We start from the raw sequence: 21546 nt of genomic DNA, 5'->3' as shown, positions 1-21546 counted from the left end.
GTATCATACACATCCATTTGCCACAGATAATTAGATGTGAAGTTTGTCATAAAAGAAGCAGCCAAAAACCCAAGAAACAAGTAAGCAATACACATACCTGATACATTAAAACAACAATAATGGGCAATTCTGCCAACACTTTCAGAGAAAGAGATCCTCTTGGAATGATGGAATGCTGTTAAGAGAGAAACAAGCACGATTGTGGTTATCACTGCGGCACTTCAATAAGCCCCAGTCAATATCCTGCTACCAAGCATCACCCCACTGAAATAAAGAGAAGGTAAAAAACACTGACACATCTTTGTAAATGTCTGTGGTGAAAGATGCAAACTATTTTAAAAACAAAGTGCATAGAACTATTATTTAATAGAGGTGTTTATATTTTCCAATGTCATCAATCACCTGTAGTAAAAAACTTCAGGAAAATCTGTCAAAACTTAAGAGATTCAAATTACCTGAGAAAATTTAAATTCATATCTATTATTTTACTTAAAAGAACAATAGCAAAAGTACAAATTTACCCAGTTTTATTCCAAGATATTTATAAACAGAAAATGCTTACAATATAAGAAAAAATTTGATAGTCTTAATTTAATATATAAGAATTCATAAAACTTTTAAGGAAAATGTCAGCCTCAAAATACAAATGGGCAATTGACAGGAATAGATAAGCAAAACAAAAAACAAAAACAAAAAACACAGGCTGATAAACAGAAAGCAAGTTTCTAATTCAGGAAGTGCAAAGGAATGAAAGTTTTATTCAAAATGCAGTTTCTTGGGGAGGCCGGATGGCTCAGTTGGTGAGAGTGTGAGCTCTAAACAACAAGGTTGCTGGTTTGATTCCCACATGGGCCAGTGAGCTGCGCCCTCCACAACTAGATTGAAGACAATGAGCTGCCACTGAGCTACTGGAGATGCCTCAGCTGGTTAGAGCCCGAGCTCTTAACAACAAGGTTGCCGGTTCAATTCCCACCTGGGATGGTGGGCTGCGCCCCCTGCAACTAAAGATTGAAAATGGCAACTGGACTTCAAGCTGAGCTGCGCCCTCCACAATTAGATTGAAGGACAACGACTTGGAGCTGATGGGCCCTGGAGAAAACACACGGTTCTCCAATATTCCCCAATAAAATTTATTTAAAAATGCAGTTTCTTGTTTACCCCAGCACAAATTAAAACATTCCGCAAAACCATTTCAAGAAATATAGATGATATTCTTAATTCAATCACCAAAGTACAGTCATAGTAAAGGCTTAATACACGTTACCTATGTGGCAGATACTACCTGAAGGCAATACCAGCGTTATCTTCACAAAATTCCACAAGATAAGCTTTTCAGATAATGAGAGGGAAAATTAAGGCCGGAGCAAAGGCTCATGGACTCTCTCCTATAGTCAGAAAACCGAAGTGGTGGGGCCGAACTCATCCCAGAGCTTCTGTCCCCAGAGGCCACCTCTCAGGCAATGAAATACAATGTACACGTAGTTTAAAAGGACTTTATTAATGTCAAAGCTAAGGACGGAACAGAGGGCCCCAGCCTGGTCAGCTGCTCATTCCAACAGGTGACCCTGGACTTCCACTACAATTTTATCTTTGTATCTTTGCATCAGTGTTGAGCAAGAGTTCACCTTCTTAGAGGCTGCACAGCAGAATCAGTGATGTTCTCTCATGCACACATTTTTGTTAATCTTAAATGCCTCCAGATGTTTAAGGAAAAAAAACAAAAAACTTAAGTGGTCTAAAAAATCAGTAGCTCATTTTTGCCTCTACCAAGTATAGGAGACATGGGTAAAAACAAAGCAAAACATCCGGAAAAACTTACAGTCCGTGTCTCACTGTCCTCACGCTCAGGATTCACTTTCACAGCAATTGTTGTGATCATACCGACCATTTCTGGGGGAGGGACTGTGTTCTCAGGGATCACCTGAGGGTTCTCAAAGTAGCGGTTCTACAGAAAAAGAACAGAAATCATTTTTCCTAAAGTCAAACACAACAATTCTTCATAAAATACACCTGACAGGCAGTGGAAGAAACCAAATGTCCTCCATGTTTATGTTCTCCATAGTACCTGGGGTACCCTTTAAGACCATGAGGACAACCACATTCTCCACCTTCGACAACAGAAAATAAACATATGTCCTCAGTATTTTCCGCTCCTTCTTCCTGACTGAGTAAAGATGAGATGCATGCCATATTAGTTATTACCTCAGTGAGGTGGGAGAATGGACCCCATCCCTCCAGTGATAAGAAACTGGGAGCCAACCCCTAATGCATTCACTTTCCAATAGTCTCCTAAACAGAAATCAAAATGGGAACAGAGGCAAAGCACAGAAGGCATTTTTAAAGACCAGGAGCCTCACTGTCATCCTTAGTTCTCAATGGCATTTGAACTTCATGTTAAACAAGACAGCTTCTTATGAAAAGCTCTGACTGAAATGGTAGGTGACACGACTTGGTAATTCGGAATGTAATTAATTTTAAGTTTTACATTATTAACAGATTAAAATCCTTCAAATACCAAAAGAGTCAATGTCACCATATGTTCATTTAAAAAAAAAATTTAAGCTTAAAAAAAAAATCTTTAAAAACTGATAAATAAATTTACGTACAAGGATTTTCACCGAACATTATTTGTGATAGTAAAGAATCAAAAATCAGGAAAACCAGCCACAGGCAGATGATCAAGGTACATGCGTATGACAGGAAAATATGGGGCCACTAAAAACTAGGACTGCTGGAAAAGAGTCTTGGAAGATGTTCCCAGCTGTAACAGCAAGTCCTTCTAGTAAGTGAGAATAAAATGGAGAGGAGATGTTTCTCTTCTATTCCACACACTTTTATTTAGTGTTGGCACTGCTTAGAAAGAGTTCTATCAACATAGGAAAGAATTTTAATGATACAGAAAAATGCTGAAAGTATACACCACCTCCCCAAATAGCCTTCATGACTGTGAGCACAACCATCCTTAAAAAGCACCAGATGAAACAAAACAAAACATCAATGTCAGTGGTTGCTTACAAGTGAGAAAATTATGCATGATTTATCTTGTTTGGTTTTTTTTGCAAAATTTCTACAGTAAGAACATATTGTTTTTATGCCAAAAATACAGTATTTATCCAGAACTCTTTTTTTTTTAATGGTTGATTTACCAACCTCGATTCTGACCTTCACTAAACATTGCCCAAGTGCGCCAAATTCCCTTCAGAATAAGAAAGTAACAAATAAATAATAAATCCAAATAATATTTAAAAAAACATACCACTACTTTTGGAAGCTCCTTGTAAATCTGTTTCACAAAATCCAAAAAATGATGAATCTAAAAAAAAATAGAAACGACAGTATAAGAAAGATATTTATAAAAAGAAAACGCTTACAAGAAAAACGTCAATAGTCTTAATATACAAGAACTCATTAAACAGGTAAGAAAAATGTCAGACTCAAAATACAACAGGCAACGAATATTAACAACAAAAAATACAAAAGACTGACAAACAGAAAAAAAGCATTCTAACTCCAGAAAAACAAAGACATAAAAATTAAATACTACTCTTTGCCTTTCAAAAAGTAATACTACACCACGCTAGAGAGAGTACAGGACAGGAAGATTCTCAGACGCTCTAAAGCAAGGGGGGCCAAATTGCGGCCCGCGGGCCAACTGTGGCCCACAATCCATTTTTAACTGGCCTGCAGCAAATTCCAAAAATATATTTAGTTTACTTAAATAAACCAGGTGAGGCAATACGTACTTCACCTCGAGTGAGTGGCCCGGCTGTTTGTGTATTTTACCGCATACGGCCCTTGGTAAAAAACATTGAAAATGTTTGGACACCCCTGCTCTAAGGGAAGCATTAACTACTGACACCCTTGTGGAAAGCAGTTTAATAATATATACCAAGAGCATTAAAACATTAACACCTTAGACCTGGTAATTCTATTTCAATAAACCCTGTCTATGAAGTAATTTGATCTATAAACAAATATTCACTAATAGTCATAAAATAAAAATCTGTGAAATATTTTAAATATCCAAACATAAGGGCACCCATATGTAAGAATATTACGTATCCATTACAAATTAAGTTCATAAAGAATTTTATGGAGGGGCAGCAGATGGCTCAGTTGGTTATAACTCTCAACAACAGGGTTGCCGGTTCAATTCCCTCATGGGATGGTGGGCTGCGCCCCTTGCAACTAAGATTGAAAATGGCGACCGGACTTGGAGCTGAGCTGCGCCCTCCACAACCAGATTGAAGGACAACGACTTGGAGCTGATGGGCCCTAGAGAAACCCAATATTCACCAATAAAAATTAAAAAAAAAAAAAAAAAAGAAGAATTTTATGATTGGGAAAATGCTTATATATAGTGAATGTGAAAGGAAACAATCAGAATATAAAATGCCATATACAATATTACTGCAATTACATAGAAAACACACATATACATAAGGTGGAGAAAAGGAAAGAAAAACATTATTTTTAAAGATAGAGGGCATTCTATTTTATCGTCATGCTTCTAATTTCCAAATAATCTACAATAGGCATTTACTAAGGTTATCATCAGAGAAGATATTGTATTAATTATTGCTAACAGAGTAATTCATGTTTACTCTGTAGGTGCCAATCACTGTGCTAAGAATTTTAACTTTGACATTTTAATTCTTCAAGCAATCTTTGAGGATATAATGTGACTGTCTCTATTTTAGGGAACAGGCTCCAAAACACTAGTAGTTTACCCAGTATCACATAGCTATTGAATTGCAGTGCTGAGATTCAAATCCAGCTGACTTCAGAACCCACGTCTTAACCCCTGTATAACATAAAATGATTGGAGCTTTCTGGCACATCAGATGTGAATACCAGAACCACCCAAACAGCCGTGCCAGTGTGACTGGTTAACACATATCAAATGCTGAACAAATTCAGTTAAATATTCATATACACATGCAAACTAAAAAAAGGTAACTGTTAAACCCATAAAGAATTTCCCCCAATTTAGGCTGTATTTTCTACACTCGAAAGCATCATGTGTTTCGTCGGCTCTAAAAGAGAGTAAAAATTTACACAGAAGGAACTTGTTAGCACACTTTATAAATTCTATCAGGAAAAATACTTACTTCTTGTGTGATGGGTGGCCTGAACTGTTTGTGTAGCTCAATAATTATTCTGAGACAAATGAGAACGTTTTCTTCATTTTCCGTCTTTAAAAAAAAAGCATTTGAGAGTTATAATCCTGAGTATACTTTAATGTAAAGATTAAAGACTTTTTTCTAAGCAGTTTTCTGCATGCACACCCTCCATCAACCAACTTGGATTTCATATGTTGACAATTATTATCCCACAGAACACAGCTGTCCCAGACAGGAAGTTTTTGTGGTCTTGGTGGACCATCTGAAGGGCATCCCACCAGCGAGTTCTGGGGAGAACACTCTGGCTGATAACAACTGGCATTTACGCTAAGTCACACCATGAACAAAGGTCTAATGGCCCAACTGATATTTTTCATTGCTTGAAGTACTGACAAAAGAATAAACAATTACTGAGCAACCACCATGTACTGGACCTTGTGCTAAACATTTCATATACACTCTGAGTGGGGGGGGGGGGGGGTGCCACTCACACTGTACCTACAAGGAAGCTAAGGCTCGGGGAAGGTAAAGCAACACGGCCAACATGACACAGCTAATAAATGGCAGAGCCGGAATCTGAATACAACTCTCTCCCACTCCACAGCTCATCTTCCCAGAAATACAACAGAATTCTAAACAAAGCAAGACTAAGAACAGCAAGAAAACAATTTTACAGGTTAACTTAACAGGTACCAGATGGATTAGCCCCAAGAATATGAGCAACTCTTTATGAGTATCTACTGTGCTTGACACACACAAAACTAGGAAGCACGAAGCCAAAGAACCCTGTACTGAGTTTGTCAACCACCACCCAATTCATTTTCAAAGATTTCCACTCTGTCTAGACAATTCCCCAGTGACTCAAAAAAAAAAAAAAAAAAAAAAAAAAAAAATCTTCAACTATTCACCTAATGATCTTTCTTAGTAATTTAGTTGGCAAAATCAGGGAAAACAGACATTAAGAAAAGTTTACTCGTGAACCAGAACTTTAGTGAAAGGGAAAGAGTTGTATAACACAAAATTTTACAGTAAGAAAAATCACTACAAGTTTTGAATATGGCTAAATAACAAGAATTCTCAAAGGTTACCTCTAAAAAGCGAAACATCACAGACAAAACATTTTTTGTATGAGGACGAAGATGTTCATTGGTTGGTATTCTGTGAATTATTTCAAGAACTAGCTTCCGCAGTTGCTGGTGAAGAAAAATAAAAAACATAAATACAAACTCCTTCCAGGAGTTCTAAGTTAATTCTTTCACATTCTACAAGTGTCGCACACCTAGCCATCTGTGCCCAGCACTAATATCCACCACATTACAGGATGGATCCCACTTTACAAAGAGTCCTATGAATTATTTCAACGTAATCCAAATACTTTCAATTATTTCTACAAGTGTGTACGAAATCAAGGAAGCCACATTTTTCCTCTCTCATACCTTACTTCCAGCAGAAAGGACACTAGTGTGTGAATGTAGGCTGGATTTAAGATGAAAGAGCAAAACACAAATGGAACTTCATTTGAGATCTGCCTTCATAATCTAGTTTAGCTCCTATAATGCTCTCTCCAATTACCTTGGGCCTAAGGACTAATTCCATCACAAGCTGTACTAAGCTTTCATGATTCCGTCATGAAGCTGATAACTAAAAGGTAGATCAAATATATCAATCTTGAACAGGTACAACATAAAAATGTTTTATTTGGCAATACACTTTCACTAGTATTATGGTAATATTTGTAGAGTTGTTTAGATACATGCTGCAATATTTATAGAAAAAAATGACATGGGACTATTTGAAAATAATCAAGGTGGGTAAAGGGTAAAAAGAGTAGGTGGGGATATAGATAAAACAAAATTAGCCATGAGTTACAAGAACTGAAATTAATAAGAGTCGAGTTGGACAATGGGGAGGGTCATTAAATTACTGCTCCTTGTTCTGTATGTATTCTAATTCTTTTATAATAGTGTACACACACATCACCAGAATATAATATGAACTGTAAAAGAGACGGCCTGGACAAAATAAAACTAAGACATTTAACTGAGGAGGCAATGGCCTTGGGCAAAGCTATCCTTACGTGACAAACCTCTCTCATTTTTAAGTGAAACCATAAGGGTTTTTTTTGAGTTGTCTTAATTCATAAACGCTTGCAATCCTAGCACATGATATACTTTTTTCTCATTGATATTTTCAAATAGATTACCTGGGCTGGTTTCTCCTGAAGAAACTGAACTTCTCCATCTTGGAGAAATGTAAGAAATCGAGGGATGATATGTTCCAGGAATGTAGAATATTGAGGAGATGATGTTACATTCTAATTACACAAAATTAAAAGGAAACCCCATTAAGTTTGAGTACATATTTTCATTTCAAATTCACAGTGTTATAATGCCCTCAAAAGAATATAAAACATTTTAGCAGACCCAACAGTAATTTTTAATACTTTCAGATACTTTAGTGATAATGTAGTTTTAAATAAATTAGGACAATTGTTGCTTCTGAAATCCAATTCAAGAAAAGTAAATGCCAAAATTTACTCTTAGAACTAGAAATACTAACGCTGTGGAAATGCTGAACTTGGAGCCAGTTCTAGACTGTCTCTGCCACACCCTAAGACCTCTGAATAGTCATTTAGCTTCTACAGCCGAGTTTCATGTGGAAAATAAAAAGCCTAAACAAATTGACACCCTTTTCTAATCTAAACATCTAATTTATTAATTAGGTATATGCGATTAGATTATTATCAAGTCTAATCCATTATTTACCCCAGATTTTAAAAGGAAAATAAGAAATGAAACTAGAGTTTGAAAATAGTATAGGAAGATGGCTACTAGTGCAGTTTCTGGATCTCAGTATTGTAAACAATTACTTAACCTCTGTGCCTCAATGCCCCCATCTGTTAAGAGAAGATATTATTTCCTGCCTTATGTAATCACGTAAAGATTATGAGTTAATATATGTAAAGCTTATAACACTGTCTAAATATTACCTGTTATTATTTACAGAGCATCTATGGGCTAAATAAATACCGTTCTATATAATTTTTTATTCTTTATCACTCCAGCCTCACCATAACTCTAAGCTAAGTATTATGCCCATTTTCACATGTAAAGAAAGAGGCTTAGAGAGGTAAAAAACTTGGTGAATGTCAGAGTCAGTAAGTTTTGGAAATGGATTCAAATTAAGAGTATTTAACATCCAAGGTCTTTTTTTCCTTTTAAGGTCTCATTTAACAAATATGTACTGAGTCCTATCATGCGCTCCATGGAGATAAAATGATGAAGTATACAATTCATGCCCTGAGAGATGAGAGAGGCAGTGTGTGGTGGGGAAGATAGGTACCAAGAGAAGAACTAATGGGGGGGTGGGGGAGGCAGCCAGATGGCTCAGAGCTCTTAACAACAAGGTCGCCGGTTCAATTCCCACAGGGGATGGTGGGCTGCACCCCCTGCAACTAAAGATTGAAAACGGCACCTGAACTTGGAGCCGAGCTGCGCCCTCCACAACTAGATTGAAGGACAACGAATTGGAGCTGATGGGCCCTGGAGAAACACACTGTTCCCCAATAAAATTTTTTTTAAAAAAGAACCATTATCTAAAAAAAAAAAAAAAAAAAAGAACTAACGGGTGGCTGGTTGGCTCAGTGGTTAGAGCACAGTGCTCATAACACCAAGGTCGCCAGTTGGATTCCCACATGGGCCAGGGGGCTGCACGCCCCCACGACTAGATTGAAAACAACAACTTCACATGGAGCTGATGGGTCCTGGAAAAACACACTGTTCCCCAATAAAATAAAAAAAAAAGACCTAACAATACAGCATTATGATGGAGGAAGTGCTGGCAACGAAGGGAACATCTAACACTAGGATGTAATTTATAGACAGAACCAATAGTAGAGACCGTCTTCCTAAAGAAGTGATATTTATACTAAAACCTAAGGCCAGAGGAAGTTAACCACATGAAAAAGTGGAAAAGCAGATGATTCTAAGAAAAGCATATGCAAAGGCACAAAATTATGAGAAAGCATGAGTGTAAAGGGCACTAGAAAAGTCCAATATGGCAGGAAAGGGAGTATAAGAGTTAAACTTCTACTATCATGAATTGGACAAGCCTGTGAGAGGAGGCATCTGGGCAGTGAAATCTAAGTGTCTGGAGCTCCAGACACTGACCTGGGCTGAAGATAAAGATTTGGGGTCTATTACATAAGGTAACCTTAAGTGTATAAAGGAAGAAATAAAGAAAAAAGCAGAAAACCAGGTAAGAATGTGATGCCACAGGGGTAAAAACAAAGTGCTACAGTTCTTGGAATAGGTCTCCCAGGCCGACCTGGTGCACAATTCTAGGGGCTTGTTCGCACCGTAGGGGAAGGACCCCAGGAATTGTGCAGCACCTCGACAGCCTCTCCCCAAGCAGACTGTGAATTCACTGGGGACAAGAACTGTGTTTGTCACCTCTCATCCTCAAAGCTTAAGACTTTTTATGAAACACCAAGGATTTAACATTCAAGGATTCAAGGAAAAGAGGGACAAGCTTCATACTAGAACGTTCTCAAGAAATCAAGCTCTTCTATCTGCACAGAAGCCCACACCAACCAGCCGTTCCACAGTCTTCAAAATCTGAGTGTCAAATTTCTCCCATAAAAAAGACTCATTCAACAAGTTGCCCAGTTATTCTGCCAGTATTTTAACTCAGCCCCCAACTTTTTCATCCATATGACTGTTTCGTGTGATTTCTAACCTGAAGGTATCCTTATTTTCTGTCTTAAAAGGTGGTCCATGTGATACTTAGTTAGCCTAGAATCTCACCCCTCAGTGGTTAGTGAAATGAATTTCTAAGACTCCTGAATTCATTGGGAATTTTTTAATTTCACTCATTTCATTTAAAATTTTCTGGGGTGGTAGTGACAGTAATTTAGGATTACTGACTGATGGTCATTCTAGTATCAAATTCTTTGAAGGACTTAGTCACCTGAATTTAAGGTAAATGTCTATGTCACACAGATTTCAAGTCACTCTTTGGAAAAGCCCAAGTATTCTTACTGCTTCACTAACTTTTAATTCTTAATTTTTAATTTTTAATCAGTGCACCTGAGACCAGCCAGGAACTGTGTGACACTAAACAGGAGAGGAAGGGGTCAGACCTTCGATTCAGAGAGCCCCACACCCACACTCAAGAGGCTTGGCGAACACGCACGTTCCTACAGGTTCATACACTGCTCTGGGATTTCAGCCTCTCAAATAAACCTACCAGGGCTCTGGTTCTCTCTTATCAGTTCTTCCAATAAAATGCAGAATGCAGGCCTCTCCTGTTCTACCCGCAGCCTTTTTGAATAGCTTGCATTGGCAACTTGGCCAGAAGAGAAAGCTCTTTAGCTCAATTTCTAAATATCTGGATTTTTTTCCAGCTCAGTTCAAGAGAGCAAGTCTTTGAAAACATCTTTCAAACAAAACAAAAACAAACAAACAAAAAACCCTACCAAATGAAAAGAGTATCCATTCCTACAGATAGTAGGGTATCTGATTCCATCCCATTAAGGTTTATTTAATGTTTATTCCATGCCAGAGGTTAGGAAACATTTTATCTATTGTTCTTAACCACATTAGCTCTATGAGAAAGGTTTTCTCATTCCCACATTGAAAACAAGAAATGTGACTTTCTCTTCTGCCTATGACACTGGCACCATACTAACTGTAGAGTTAGACAAAACCTGAGAGCACAGTTTTCAGGTAATGGACAAGAGGCAGTGCAAGACCATAATCTGCGAGAGAAGGGAAATTCACAAGCTGAGCCCATAGTCACCATGGCTCTCTTCCTAGGTCCAATTTCCCAACTGGGGCTTGGCAGGCTGGGGCCTAAGGAGAGCACAGTGGTCCTGCTGAGCTGTGGAGCAAACACCAGAGCTTAGGGAAGCTGAAGTGGCTGGAAAAGGGGGTGGGGATGGTCTCCCATGTGTCCTTGAGGCTTTGACTGAGGGCTGGGCTGCACTACAGATAAGGCAGCGTTAAGACTACCTAGGCTGACCAGAGAGTGGCAGATTTGGGACTGAGAGATGACCGGAGATATCAGAGGTCTAGCAATGTTAGAGGATGTTGGTGGTCCAGCCCAGCCACAGTGCAAAGACTTTCTTAACACCTCGATAATACCCCAGACATCCAGCTGAGGAAAGGCCATTTTCTAAAGTGAGGCCTATTCCAGACCTGTCCCAACACATCCGAAATTCAACCTCTGATGAAACACCTTGGGCTTCTCTCAGATCCTCCTGACCACAACATAAAACCAAGGTTACACAAGGTCAGTGAGATCAACCAGCAACTGAACTGCCGATTATAATAAAAATATCAACACACGGGATGACCGGTTAGCTCAGTTGGTTAGAGAGCAGTGCTCTTAATAACAAGGTTGCCGATTCAGTCCCCACATGGGCCACTGTGAGCTGCGCCCTCCTTAAAAAATAATAATATCAACACACTTCAAAGGGAGACAACAGAAAGTACAGTCCCTACATTTCACACACAATGTCCAGTATACATTTAAAAACTACTAGGCATGCAAAGAAACAGGGCAATGTGACCCATAGTCAATAGAAATCAACCTTTATAGTGCCCAAATATTGCATTTAGCAGACAGACTTTCGTCATTATGAATATGTTCAAAGAATAAAATGAAAATATGGTCTTAATAAATGAAGACAAGGAATCTGCAGAGAAGTGAAATCTATAAAGAATCAAGCGGAAATTCTAGAGCTGAAACTAATAACTGAAATTTTAAAATGCAAGTTAAATATAAATAAACTAAAATTTAAAAATAACACCCCACCAGACTGGAAATGACAGAAAAATAGTCTGTGAGCCTGAAGGCAGATCAACAGAAATTATCCAGTCTAAAGAACAAAAAGGAAAAACAACTGAAAAATGAACAGGGCCTAAGGGACCTAAGGGACAATATAAAATTGTAGTTTATGAGGCCCAGAAGAAAGAAACGGCTTGATCAAGGTCACAGAAGTTATAAGTAATTGAGCCAAAACTGATACCCAGATCTCATTCCACAGGCATACAATCTGTTGCCTGGACATAAATTCACAGTTGGAATGCATCCTGAGAATACATGCCTAAAAGAGCTACCACATTTAAAAATGAAACAATGTTAAACAACCAAAACCAAAGCAACTACCACTTTGAATTTGTATGAAGCTGGACAATGCAGTGTACACATTTTCAAATTTCAATTTTAAAATACAATAAATTACATTGAGAGAATGTTTTCTGAGTTACTAGTAAAAAGACTGACCATGAGAATATTTACCTCAAAGTGAAAAGTATAAAATATAAAGCTCGTACCTCAAAATTTTCACTAACTTCTTGCATCATTTTTAACTTTGTTTCATCAGCTGTAAACGGCAAAACAAATCATCAGGTAATTGAAATTACATGAAGTATGCTCCTAGAATTCCTGGGTTTAATAAGTTAAGAGAAGCAATCAGATCTTATCAGTTTGACTGTCATGGTCCAACAGAAGGCACATAACTAGTTCCCTACAACCAGTCACACACATTCATAGTCCCAGACATACATGTGCATGCACAGACAAGGAGAGACACATACACGCAAGCGCACACAGACACACAGGCCTCCATGGGGCTCCAGCCAGTAATGCTCATCACTTTGCTTCTCCACAAGGCAGAGACAGGGAAACAGCATTTGAACTGAGATGAATGGGTGCATTAATGACAAAAAGGATCAACTTACGGGTATTTACATCTGTGAGAGCTGCTACAAACTGAAGGTATTTTTTCATCAGAGTGGTTTGGTCAACCACTGTGGCCCCTTGTGTTGCAACAAATGCCATTTTTCTTTTGAGATAGTTTGTTTCTCAATATTAAAGTATCAGGTCCATGAGTTCATCCAGCCTATGAAAAGAAACGCACTGGTCAACTTATTAAGGGCACAGGCTCACAATCTCTATGAAAATCCTAAATGCGTGCATTTATCTAAATACGTTTGCAGTAATCCAGACTACACTACTCCTTCTGCTTTGTAAAACAATAAAATTTGCCTAAATCCATTTTATCTATTAATTTCTAAACATGAGTTTTTACACAGATGCTTTTCCCTAGACAGACGCTACAATATTTCCTTCTTTTTCTAGGCCAGGGCTCCCCAAACTTTCTCTATAAAGAGCTAGATAATACCAGGGGTGCCAAAAAATGTATACACGTGACTTGTATTCATCTTTTGTTATTGGTATGTATTAACACAATTTTAATACTTTTTTCCTTTCTTAAAATGTGTATTGGGGTGGTCGGCTAGCCCAGTGGTTAGAACGTGGCGCTAACAACACCAAGGTCGCTGGTTCGATCCCCGCATGGACCACCATGAGCTGCACCCTCCTTAAAAAAAGTGTATACATGTGATCTCTCACAACTACTCAGCTCTGTTGTAGCAAGAAAACATCCACGGACAGCATATAAACGAATGAGGGTAGCTGTAACCTAATAAAACTTTATGGACACTGCAGTTTGAATTTCATACAATTCTCAATTGTCATGAAACAATTATTCTTCTTTTGATTTTTCCCCCCATTTAAAACTGTAAACACCATTCTTAACTCATCGACTGTACAAAACCAGGTATCAGGCTGGATTTGGTCATCAGACTGTGGTTTGGCCACCTCTGGTCTAGGTGACTGATTCTCAAACTTCAATGTGCCAATTAAATCACCAGGTGCCAAACAAAGATGGATTCCCAAGAACCACAGAGACCACCTGGAGATGTGGTGCAGTGAGGAGCCCAGGATGCTGTAAATTGTTTGCAGCTGACATACAATAGGCACTCAAAAAATGCTCCTTGAGGTGGCTCAGTTGGTTAGAGCACGAACTCTGAACAAGAGGGTTGCCAGTTCCGTTCCCACACGGGCCAGTGGGCTGCACCCTCCACAACTAGACTGAAGACAACGAGCTGCCACTGAGCTTCCGGTCAGCGGGATGGCTCAGTTGGTTGGAGCACGTGCTCTCAACCACAGGTTTGCCGGTTCCACTCCTACAAGGGATGGTGGGCTGTGCCCCCTGCAACTAAGACTGAACAGCAGCAACTGGACTTGGACCTGATGGGTCCTGGGAAAAACACACTGTTCCCCAATAAAGTCCTGGAAATACACAGTGTTCCCCAAGAAAGTCCTGTTCTCCTTCCCCAATAAAAGCCGGATGGCTCAGCTGGTTAGAGCAGGAGCTTTTAACAACAAGGTTGCCGGTTTAATTCCCACATGGGATGGTGGGCTGCACCCCCTACAATTAAGATTGAAGAAAAACGCCTTGACTTGGAGCTAGCTGATGGGTCCTGGAAAAACACACTATTCCTCAATAAATTTTTGTAATGCTCCTTGAATAAATTTAATAAATGCTCTTAAAAGCACCTCCTTGAGTGGGAAACAGGCTGTTGGCCACCCTGTAAGAACTGCGCTACAGGCTGAAAAATAGAGGGAAACTTCATTTCTTTCCTTTTTTTTTTTTTTTTGGAAACTTCATTTCTATTTTGAGAGTCCTCATAAAGGATCTAGAGAACCTGGGGAAACTGCTTTTATACACCTTCTTTGCACGTGTCTAATTTCGCTCTGCCTTAAGAGGCAGTGTCTTGATTTCCTTCTTTCTTCAACACACACCACTGTGCCGCAGGCCTCTCAAAAGCCCTGCCTACCGGATGCACTGCCTGCAGCTCGCACTGCTGCCCCGGGATGGAGACACCCCGCCACCACAAAGGCGCTGCTGGCCGCTCCCCCGGAACGCCGCCAGCACCCCTCTGATGCAGAGGGCACCCACCTCCAGCTCTCTGCGGCAGAACCCACCACAAGTCCCACTCCTCTGACTTACGGCAGGAAAAGGCCCTAACGAGACCAAAGGGAAGCACTCTTGTCAACCGTGCGGGACGACGATCCCTGATTTAGGTCACACTCCCACCTCCAAACCGAAGGTCCTACAGTCCCATTCCTGAAACCCAAGTCACAAGATCACGGCCTTTCTCTGCCTAAAAAATGCTGGTCGAGCCCAAACTTCTTCAAGGCTCGGGCCCCCTTTTCACCGGATTCGTCAACTCTTCCACTTCCCAAGGCCCCACGGGGCCAAGCACCGCTTTCCAGCCTGGGCGCGGGGGTCCCTGAGGAGTGAAAACGTCCCATCCCGCGTGTCCGTTGGAGAGCAGCTCGAAGGCCTCGGGAGCCGGAGGCCCAGATGTGGCTTCCGTAGGGCTCCCGAGCCCGGGCCCCGGCGGGCAGGCCCGAGCCTGTGCGGCACCCGCACTCGAGTGAACGGCACCGCCGCGCACGGCCGCCCCGCCCCGCCCGCCGCCCAGACCCTGAGGCGCCGCCGCCGGGCCAGAGGGGGCGCTGTCGCCGCCGCTACCTACGCTCTCGGCGCCGGCCTGGGCTAGCCAGGTGCCTGCGTGGAGGCCGGGAGATGCCAGGCTGGTCTCGGCTGCCTCCGGGGAAACAGCGTCCCGACCGCACGCTCTATCTTCCCGGTCTCGACCGGCCTCCGCTTCCCTCCTTTTGTCACCGGCCCCGGACGCCCAGCATCCGCCTCCCAGGCTCTGCTACGGCGACCGCCGAGGGCCAATTTCCGCGCCGCTAGACCTCCGCCTCCCGTTGCTCTCCAGCTCGGACAGGCAGCGCCGGAGGTTAGAGGACCGCGCGTGGGACTGAGCCAAGGCGGGGCGCTGGGAAGCCGCAGGCACACGCAGCCTCCGCCGTTCGGCGGAGCCGCCGCGCCGCAAAGGCCTCCCCACGCCTGGACCGCTCCGCACTCGCCGTGCCCGCCTCGCGCGCCTCCCGGGGGCGTTCCGATGCGCTCCGGCACCTACCCGAGCTCAGCGGCGGGCCTACTGCTGCCTTCCCCCGCGACCCCCGCCGAAGCCCGGCAGCCGCGATCCGCGGCGCACAATCCGACCCCCGCTTCAAGCGGCTGCGCCCGCCGCGGGAGAGATAGGCCCCGGCGCACCGCCCCCAAGTGGGTGCGGCCTGGGCCGGAGCGGGGAGGGGAGGAACCGCGCTCGAGGGTCCGCCTGGCCCTTTAAACCGCGCCCGCGTGGGCGGGGCCGCCGGCCGGGGTGGGGCGCCAGGCAGGTGACAAGTGTATTAGATCGCGCGCCTTTTACCCTCCGTCTCCTCGCGGGGCCAGGCCCGGGCAGGGTGAGGGAGGGACGCTCCGCGGCTGCTGTGGGAGTGAGCTCCACCGGCCTCCCTCGTCGGCAGCGATCCGGCCGGGGAAGAGTGGCGGGCACGGCGAGGTTTCCTCCCACGATCCCTGCCTGGGGTCCCTCTCAGCCCGAGAAGACGGAGGAGGCGAGATGCCTTGTAAGCAAAGGAAAGTCCTGACGTTCGGCCTGGAGGTGGCCACGCGGCCATTTATTTGTTCTGTAGCTGCATCACCCGGGGCTGGACCTCGCCCTACAGCGTTCCGGCCGCTCCCGCACGTGCTCGGGCGAGGCCAGCGCAGTGAGAAGCCGAGGAGGAGGGGGCGGGCCGCTCTGCTGCCCGCGCGTGATGGCGTGGGCTGGACCCACAGGCCGGGAACGGAACAGTACGGGCATGTACCGCAGTCTGCAGAGCTTCAAGAAAAGTTCCTTGGCAAGCCCCGTGAGAACCCAACGGCACCCGCAGGTGAGCGGCTGCTGGAGGACCTGGAGGCGGGGAGGACAGTGATGTGGGGAATGAAACGGGAGGACAGGGACGCCATGGGGGACCGGCAGGAGACTGGACACGACTCGTGGCGAGGGGGGCCGGACGACGAGCGTGAAATGTGATTGGAGCAGGAGCAGGGGCCTGGCGTGGGTCGGCCCTGCCTCCCAGAACCCCGCCGCGCCCGACGCCTCCCGCCGCGGCCTCGCCCTAACCCTCCGCTGCCGTGGAGATCTTCAACGTGACGAAAGCAGCCCCAAAGCCGCAGGCTCTCCGGGTGCCGCTCCCCGCCTGCTCTGTCCCCTCCGCAGGCTGCCTGGGCACGGCGGCCGCCCTGACCTACGGCCTCTACTGCTTCCACCGGGGTGAGAGCCAGCGCTCCCAGCTCATGATGCGCACCCGGATCGCCGCCCAGGGCTTCACGGTCGCAGCCATCTTGCTGGGTCTCGCTGCATCCGCCCTTAGGGCTCGATCCTGAGCCCCCGGTCGGGCCTTGAGAGCTCCGCGGGGGTCACGCCCAGCCCAGGAGCAACCACCGGTCCCGCCGCAGGACTTAGTCCCTCGTCCCTCTGATGAACCCCTGTATCGGTGGAGGAGGAACTGGCGAATTGACCAACCGACAGACGCTTTTCCAGGCGTCGCAGGTTGGGCTCAGTTTTGTGGTGCGTACGTCTGTCGGTGCGGCACCTCCTCCACTCCCTACTTAATAAACTCGGACCCACTTGTAGTTGGATGAATTCATTCTCAATCTCACACCCAAGGTCCTTGGGCTTTGGATTTAGGACGGAACAGACTAAAGACCACAGGGACTGTTAGAAATCCTACCGTCTAATGATTCTCGAACCTCCGTGCACCTGGAACACTTGTTAAAGGTAGAGATTCCCTAGAGTAATACTATTTAGGGTAAAAAATGGATCTTTCCAAGAATTTCCCGACTTCCAGTAGGAAAACCTCCCGATGGTCATGGTCCTGGTCCTGTCTGAGGCGGGGGCTCTGCCCTCCGTGGTACTTGTGCTCCTCACCCCGTGCACACCTGAGAACACCTGAGACTCCACTCATCTAGCCCATCCCAGAGTGGTTCTTGCTGCATCTTACAGAACGGGAAACGGGCTCGGAGAAGCAGCCTGGTGTAGTGGAAAGAACATACTCCCAAAGCCTGTCATTGGTGTGTATACTTAGTCTCCTAGGTTTAAGGACGAAAGGAGGCTGGGGACCTAAGCAAACTAGAAGACAGGCAACCTGTGACTTTCACGTTCATGTAGAGCCTCAAAGGAGTTCCTACTCTGTTCTCAGCTCAAAAGTGTTGAAGAAGACACACCCTCTTCGCGGGCACCCTGACAGTCTGGATTTCTAAATGGAGGTGATTATGACAAAGACCAGCTAACTTTCTTCTCCCACCACGGTCTCTCATCTGTATGGCACAGATATAAATATAAAATAGTACATTGTGGTGAACCTTGGCCTCAAGACTCAAGGAACAGATAGAGTGGTGAAGACCACAGAACTTCTAAAGGGGATAGTCACTATTCTTTAATGGTAAGCATTGTGGTGTTCCACGCAGAAAACTATGTTGAAATCTTACACCCAGTACTTTAGATATCCTTATTTGGAAATAGGATCTTTACAGAGGTAATCAAATTAAAATGAAGGCATTAAGATCAGCCCTTAGGGCGCCATTTACCTCAGTTGGTTAGATCTCAGTTGATTTAAACTCAACAACAAGGTTGAGGTTCAGTCCCCACATGGGCCACTGTGAGCTACACCCTCCACAACTAGGTTGAAACAACTACTTGACTTGGAGCTGTTGGGTCCTGGAAAAACACAAATAAATAAAAGTTAAAAAAAAAAACTGGCTTTAAAAAAAGGATGGGCCCTACTCCAATATGACTGGTGTCCTTATTAAAAAGGGAAAACTTTCACAGACAGACATGCATAGAGGACAGGCGATGGTGAAGATGGCGATATAAAGATTAACTCAAGATTGTAGTGATGTACCTACAAGCCAAGAAACCCCCGAAGTTGCCAGAAGTTAGAAAAGAAGTCTGCAGCAGATCCTTCCCTGGTGCCTTCAGAGGCCCATGGCCCTGCTGACGCCTCGTCTTCAGACTTCTGACCTCCAGAATGGTTAGACAATACATTTCTGTTGTTCTAAGCCAGACACTAGTGCTTTGTTAAGACAGCGCTGGGAAACTAATATGGTTGGCAATTACTCAAATCTTTTTAAACATGAACAGGTCACGATATTTTGAATGTTGCCTGTTTGCAACCTCTGCTGAAGGGGAAGAGGTGTGTCCCTGATGGTTTATCCCAAATCCACAGAGGAGCACAGCGGAAGGATGCAGAGCCGTGGGCCCCCCAAATCCAGAGGTTCCTGGCCAATCCCAAGGACGGGGGTCTGGCAGAGGCTCCCTCTAACCCAGGCTGAGACAAAGCCTCTAGTGGGAACCTCTGGATTCCTAGGGGCATATCCTCACCTTGTCTGAAGGCCACGAAGCTCAGAAAGTTCTAAGCACAAATTGAGCCCTGACACCAATTGTGGCTTCCAGAAAAAATGAGTGATAATAAATAAATGTAAAAAGAGTTAACAACACACCCTTTAAGCCAAGAAAAAAAAATACATCAGGAGGGACAGTCACAACTTTGTGGACTGAGAGGGGGTGTGAGGGGCTGGGCCACCAGGCCAGGAGGAAAGGAGGGGGAGAAGGGTGAGGGTTTCCCCTCCCCGTCCTGGGAGATGGGGAGGAACCGAGTAGGCTGTGTGCAGCAGCTGCTGGAGGCATTTCCCCCACCCCTGCCCAAAGCAGCTGCTCCTCTGCCAGGGCCAGCCCCTGCTCAGTGGCCATGCTTGTGGCTGCCACCTAGCGGGACAGCGGCATCTGCTTCAGGGACATGAGCACCGAGCGCAGGCGGGACACGTCTTTGCACTGCTTGCTGCTCTTGGGGTTGAAGTCACACAGCTGGGCCACCTTCTCCCACTCTGTGCCTGGGGTCTCCTCCTTGGATTCCTTCACGAAAGCCTCCTCAGATGCCCTGCGGGAGGAGACAGGCAGAGGTCTCACAGCTGTCTGCCTTTTCCATGTGTCAGTGACGCTCTGCCCCCACCGAGCAGGCTGTGCTGCCCAGCCTGCTCTGCAGTAGTTTGTCCACAGGTCTCCTCCCAGCCCCGTGCCCTGATCTCAGGCCCCCAGGAACAGCCCTGGCATCAGAAGCAGCCTCCTTGGGTCCTGCCTCGGGGCCTCTGCACTTGCTGTCACCTCCTCCTGAAATGCCCCTCCCCCACACGTGCGCAGGGCTTGTTGCTTCTTGTCACTCAGGACTGAGTGTGGGCCTCACCCTCCCACAGAGCTCTTCCCTTGCCACCCTACACTGCATAGCAACCTCCCCCTCCCGCACCCCTGCCCCAGCCTAGGCACTCTCTGGCCATTACCTCCCCATTAAGTTCCCAACCTGGGGCTCCTGGCACGTAGGGGCCCGTGGAGGAATCAACGTGGTACCTCAGCCGTTTTCAACGTCTCCAAGAACCTGGCAGAGACAGGACATTGACTAACCATGTACCTGCTTCAGCATTGTCTCAGTGTCCCGTGGACCCTGTCTCCAGAAAAGGGCGTGGTCAAATGTTGCGTCCAGCACAAGGAGGATTGTGGGGGGGGAATAGGGCAGTTCTGGGCTAAGAAAAGACAGTAGCCATGAATAGAATACAAGCGGGGCCCAGGGTCTCAAGTCTCAAGGACTGAGCTCCAAATCGGGCCAACATGTAGTTTTTATTGGTAAACTTCTAAAGAGGTAAAAGATAATCTCAAGATCTTTGTGTTAGCAGCCTGCTGGCTGTCTTTCCAAAAGTTCCCATTGAGTTCCAGCTTGTACTTTGCCTTCACACACACACACACATCTCCAAGGAATCCATTGAAGGGGAGGGACCGATATAATTTCATCGGGCCTCAGTTTGCTGAGACTGCCCCTCTAAGCAGCTTTGCTGATATCTCTCCATCGGGCCTGTTTGCTGAGGCGCTCCCTTGTGAAATCCTGGGAAGAGCGCGGGGAACAAAGGGCTTGGCAGCTGGAAGGCAACAGTCAAACACGCATAGAAAACTCAGTTAAGGAGAGTCTTGAAAGCCTTTCATGTCTGTCATGCGGGGTCTCAGCTCCCGCTCTCAGCACAAGAACGCAGGACATGGTGAGGCCAAAAAGGAACACCCACGGAGCCATAGGTAGGGGACTCACCACTATATTCTCTATGGTGGCTGGTTGAGATACAAAAGCAAACATCTGCCAGTACCTCAACGAGGGGTCTTCCTGCACCCCAGTCTCGCTGGCAGCCGGGCGAGACACAGGAAGTAGGATCAACACAATCCCCAAGCCACTTGCTAACCGCAACCCACACTTGCTAGTATAATAGCCACAGCAGTTATATAAAAAACAATAGTGGCTAATGGCCAACTGTTTACAGCGGATGGCCAACTGGTTACAGCTGATGGCCATCTAATAACTGAGCCAGCCCCTATCCGTGAGGCCGAGAGCCTGGAAACTGCTCTCCGGGACTCTGTCCCTACAATGTGCTAATGTGCAAACATGGAGTGTGATGGACACAGACTCCACCATATCCGCCGCATGTTTGACAGCACAGCTCTTTTTGTCCAGAATGACTGTTATCTCTCTGCAGCCACAGCTTGGGGACTGCTCCATCCTAGTCTTTGTTTTCGTTGGGAATCAAAACAACCAAACCAGCTTGCGCTGACTCAGTGGAATCAGCTCTAAGGAC

General features: G+C 44.8%; 1 protein-coding gene across 17 annotated transcripts in view; it reads right to left on the bottom strand.

The window, feature by feature from the left end:
* The window catches only part of TRRAP (transformation/transcription domain associated protein), a 120463-nt gene extending 104355 nt beyond the window's left edge, over positions 1–16108 (bottom strand). For 15 of the 17 annotated variants that reach the window (XR_013992343.1, XM_081034885.1, XM_081034899.1 and 12 more), the window contains exons 1-9: positions 15971–16108; positions 12869–13029; positions 12461–12510; positions 7327–7437; positions 6212–6316; positions 5112–5195; positions 3257–3313; positions 1820–1945; positions 98–175 (exon numbers count right to left, since the gene is read on the bottom strand). Coding sequence is in view for 16 of the 17 variants with exons in the window: in XM_081034885.1 (XP_080891011.1) it covers positions 98–175; positions 1820–1945; positions 3257–3313; positions 5112–5195; positions 6212–6316; positions 7327–7437; positions 12461–12510; positions 12869–12968 (711 nt within the window). In the remaining variant the exon portion in view is untranslated. Of the gene's footprint in view, positions 1–97; positions 176–1819; positions 1946–3256; positions 3314–5111; positions 5196–6211; positions 6317–7326; positions 7438–12460; positions 12511–12868; positions 13030–14985; positions 15414–15517; positions 15665–15970 lie in introns of those variants that run through there. The other 2 variants (XM_081034893.1, XM_081034894.1) reach the window with 2 other exon arrangements.
* Between the last annotated feature and the right edge of the window lie 5438 nt (positions 16109–21546).

Source organism: Rhinolophus hipposideros, assembly GCF_964194185.1.
Source record: "Rhinolophus hipposideros genome assembly, chromosome: 23".
NCBI classification, from domain to species: Eukaryota; Metazoa; Chordata; class Mammalia; order Chiroptera; family Rhinolophidae; genus Rhinolophus; species Rhinolophus hipposideros.
This window is presented reverse-complemented; position numbering and strand designations above follow the sequence as displayed.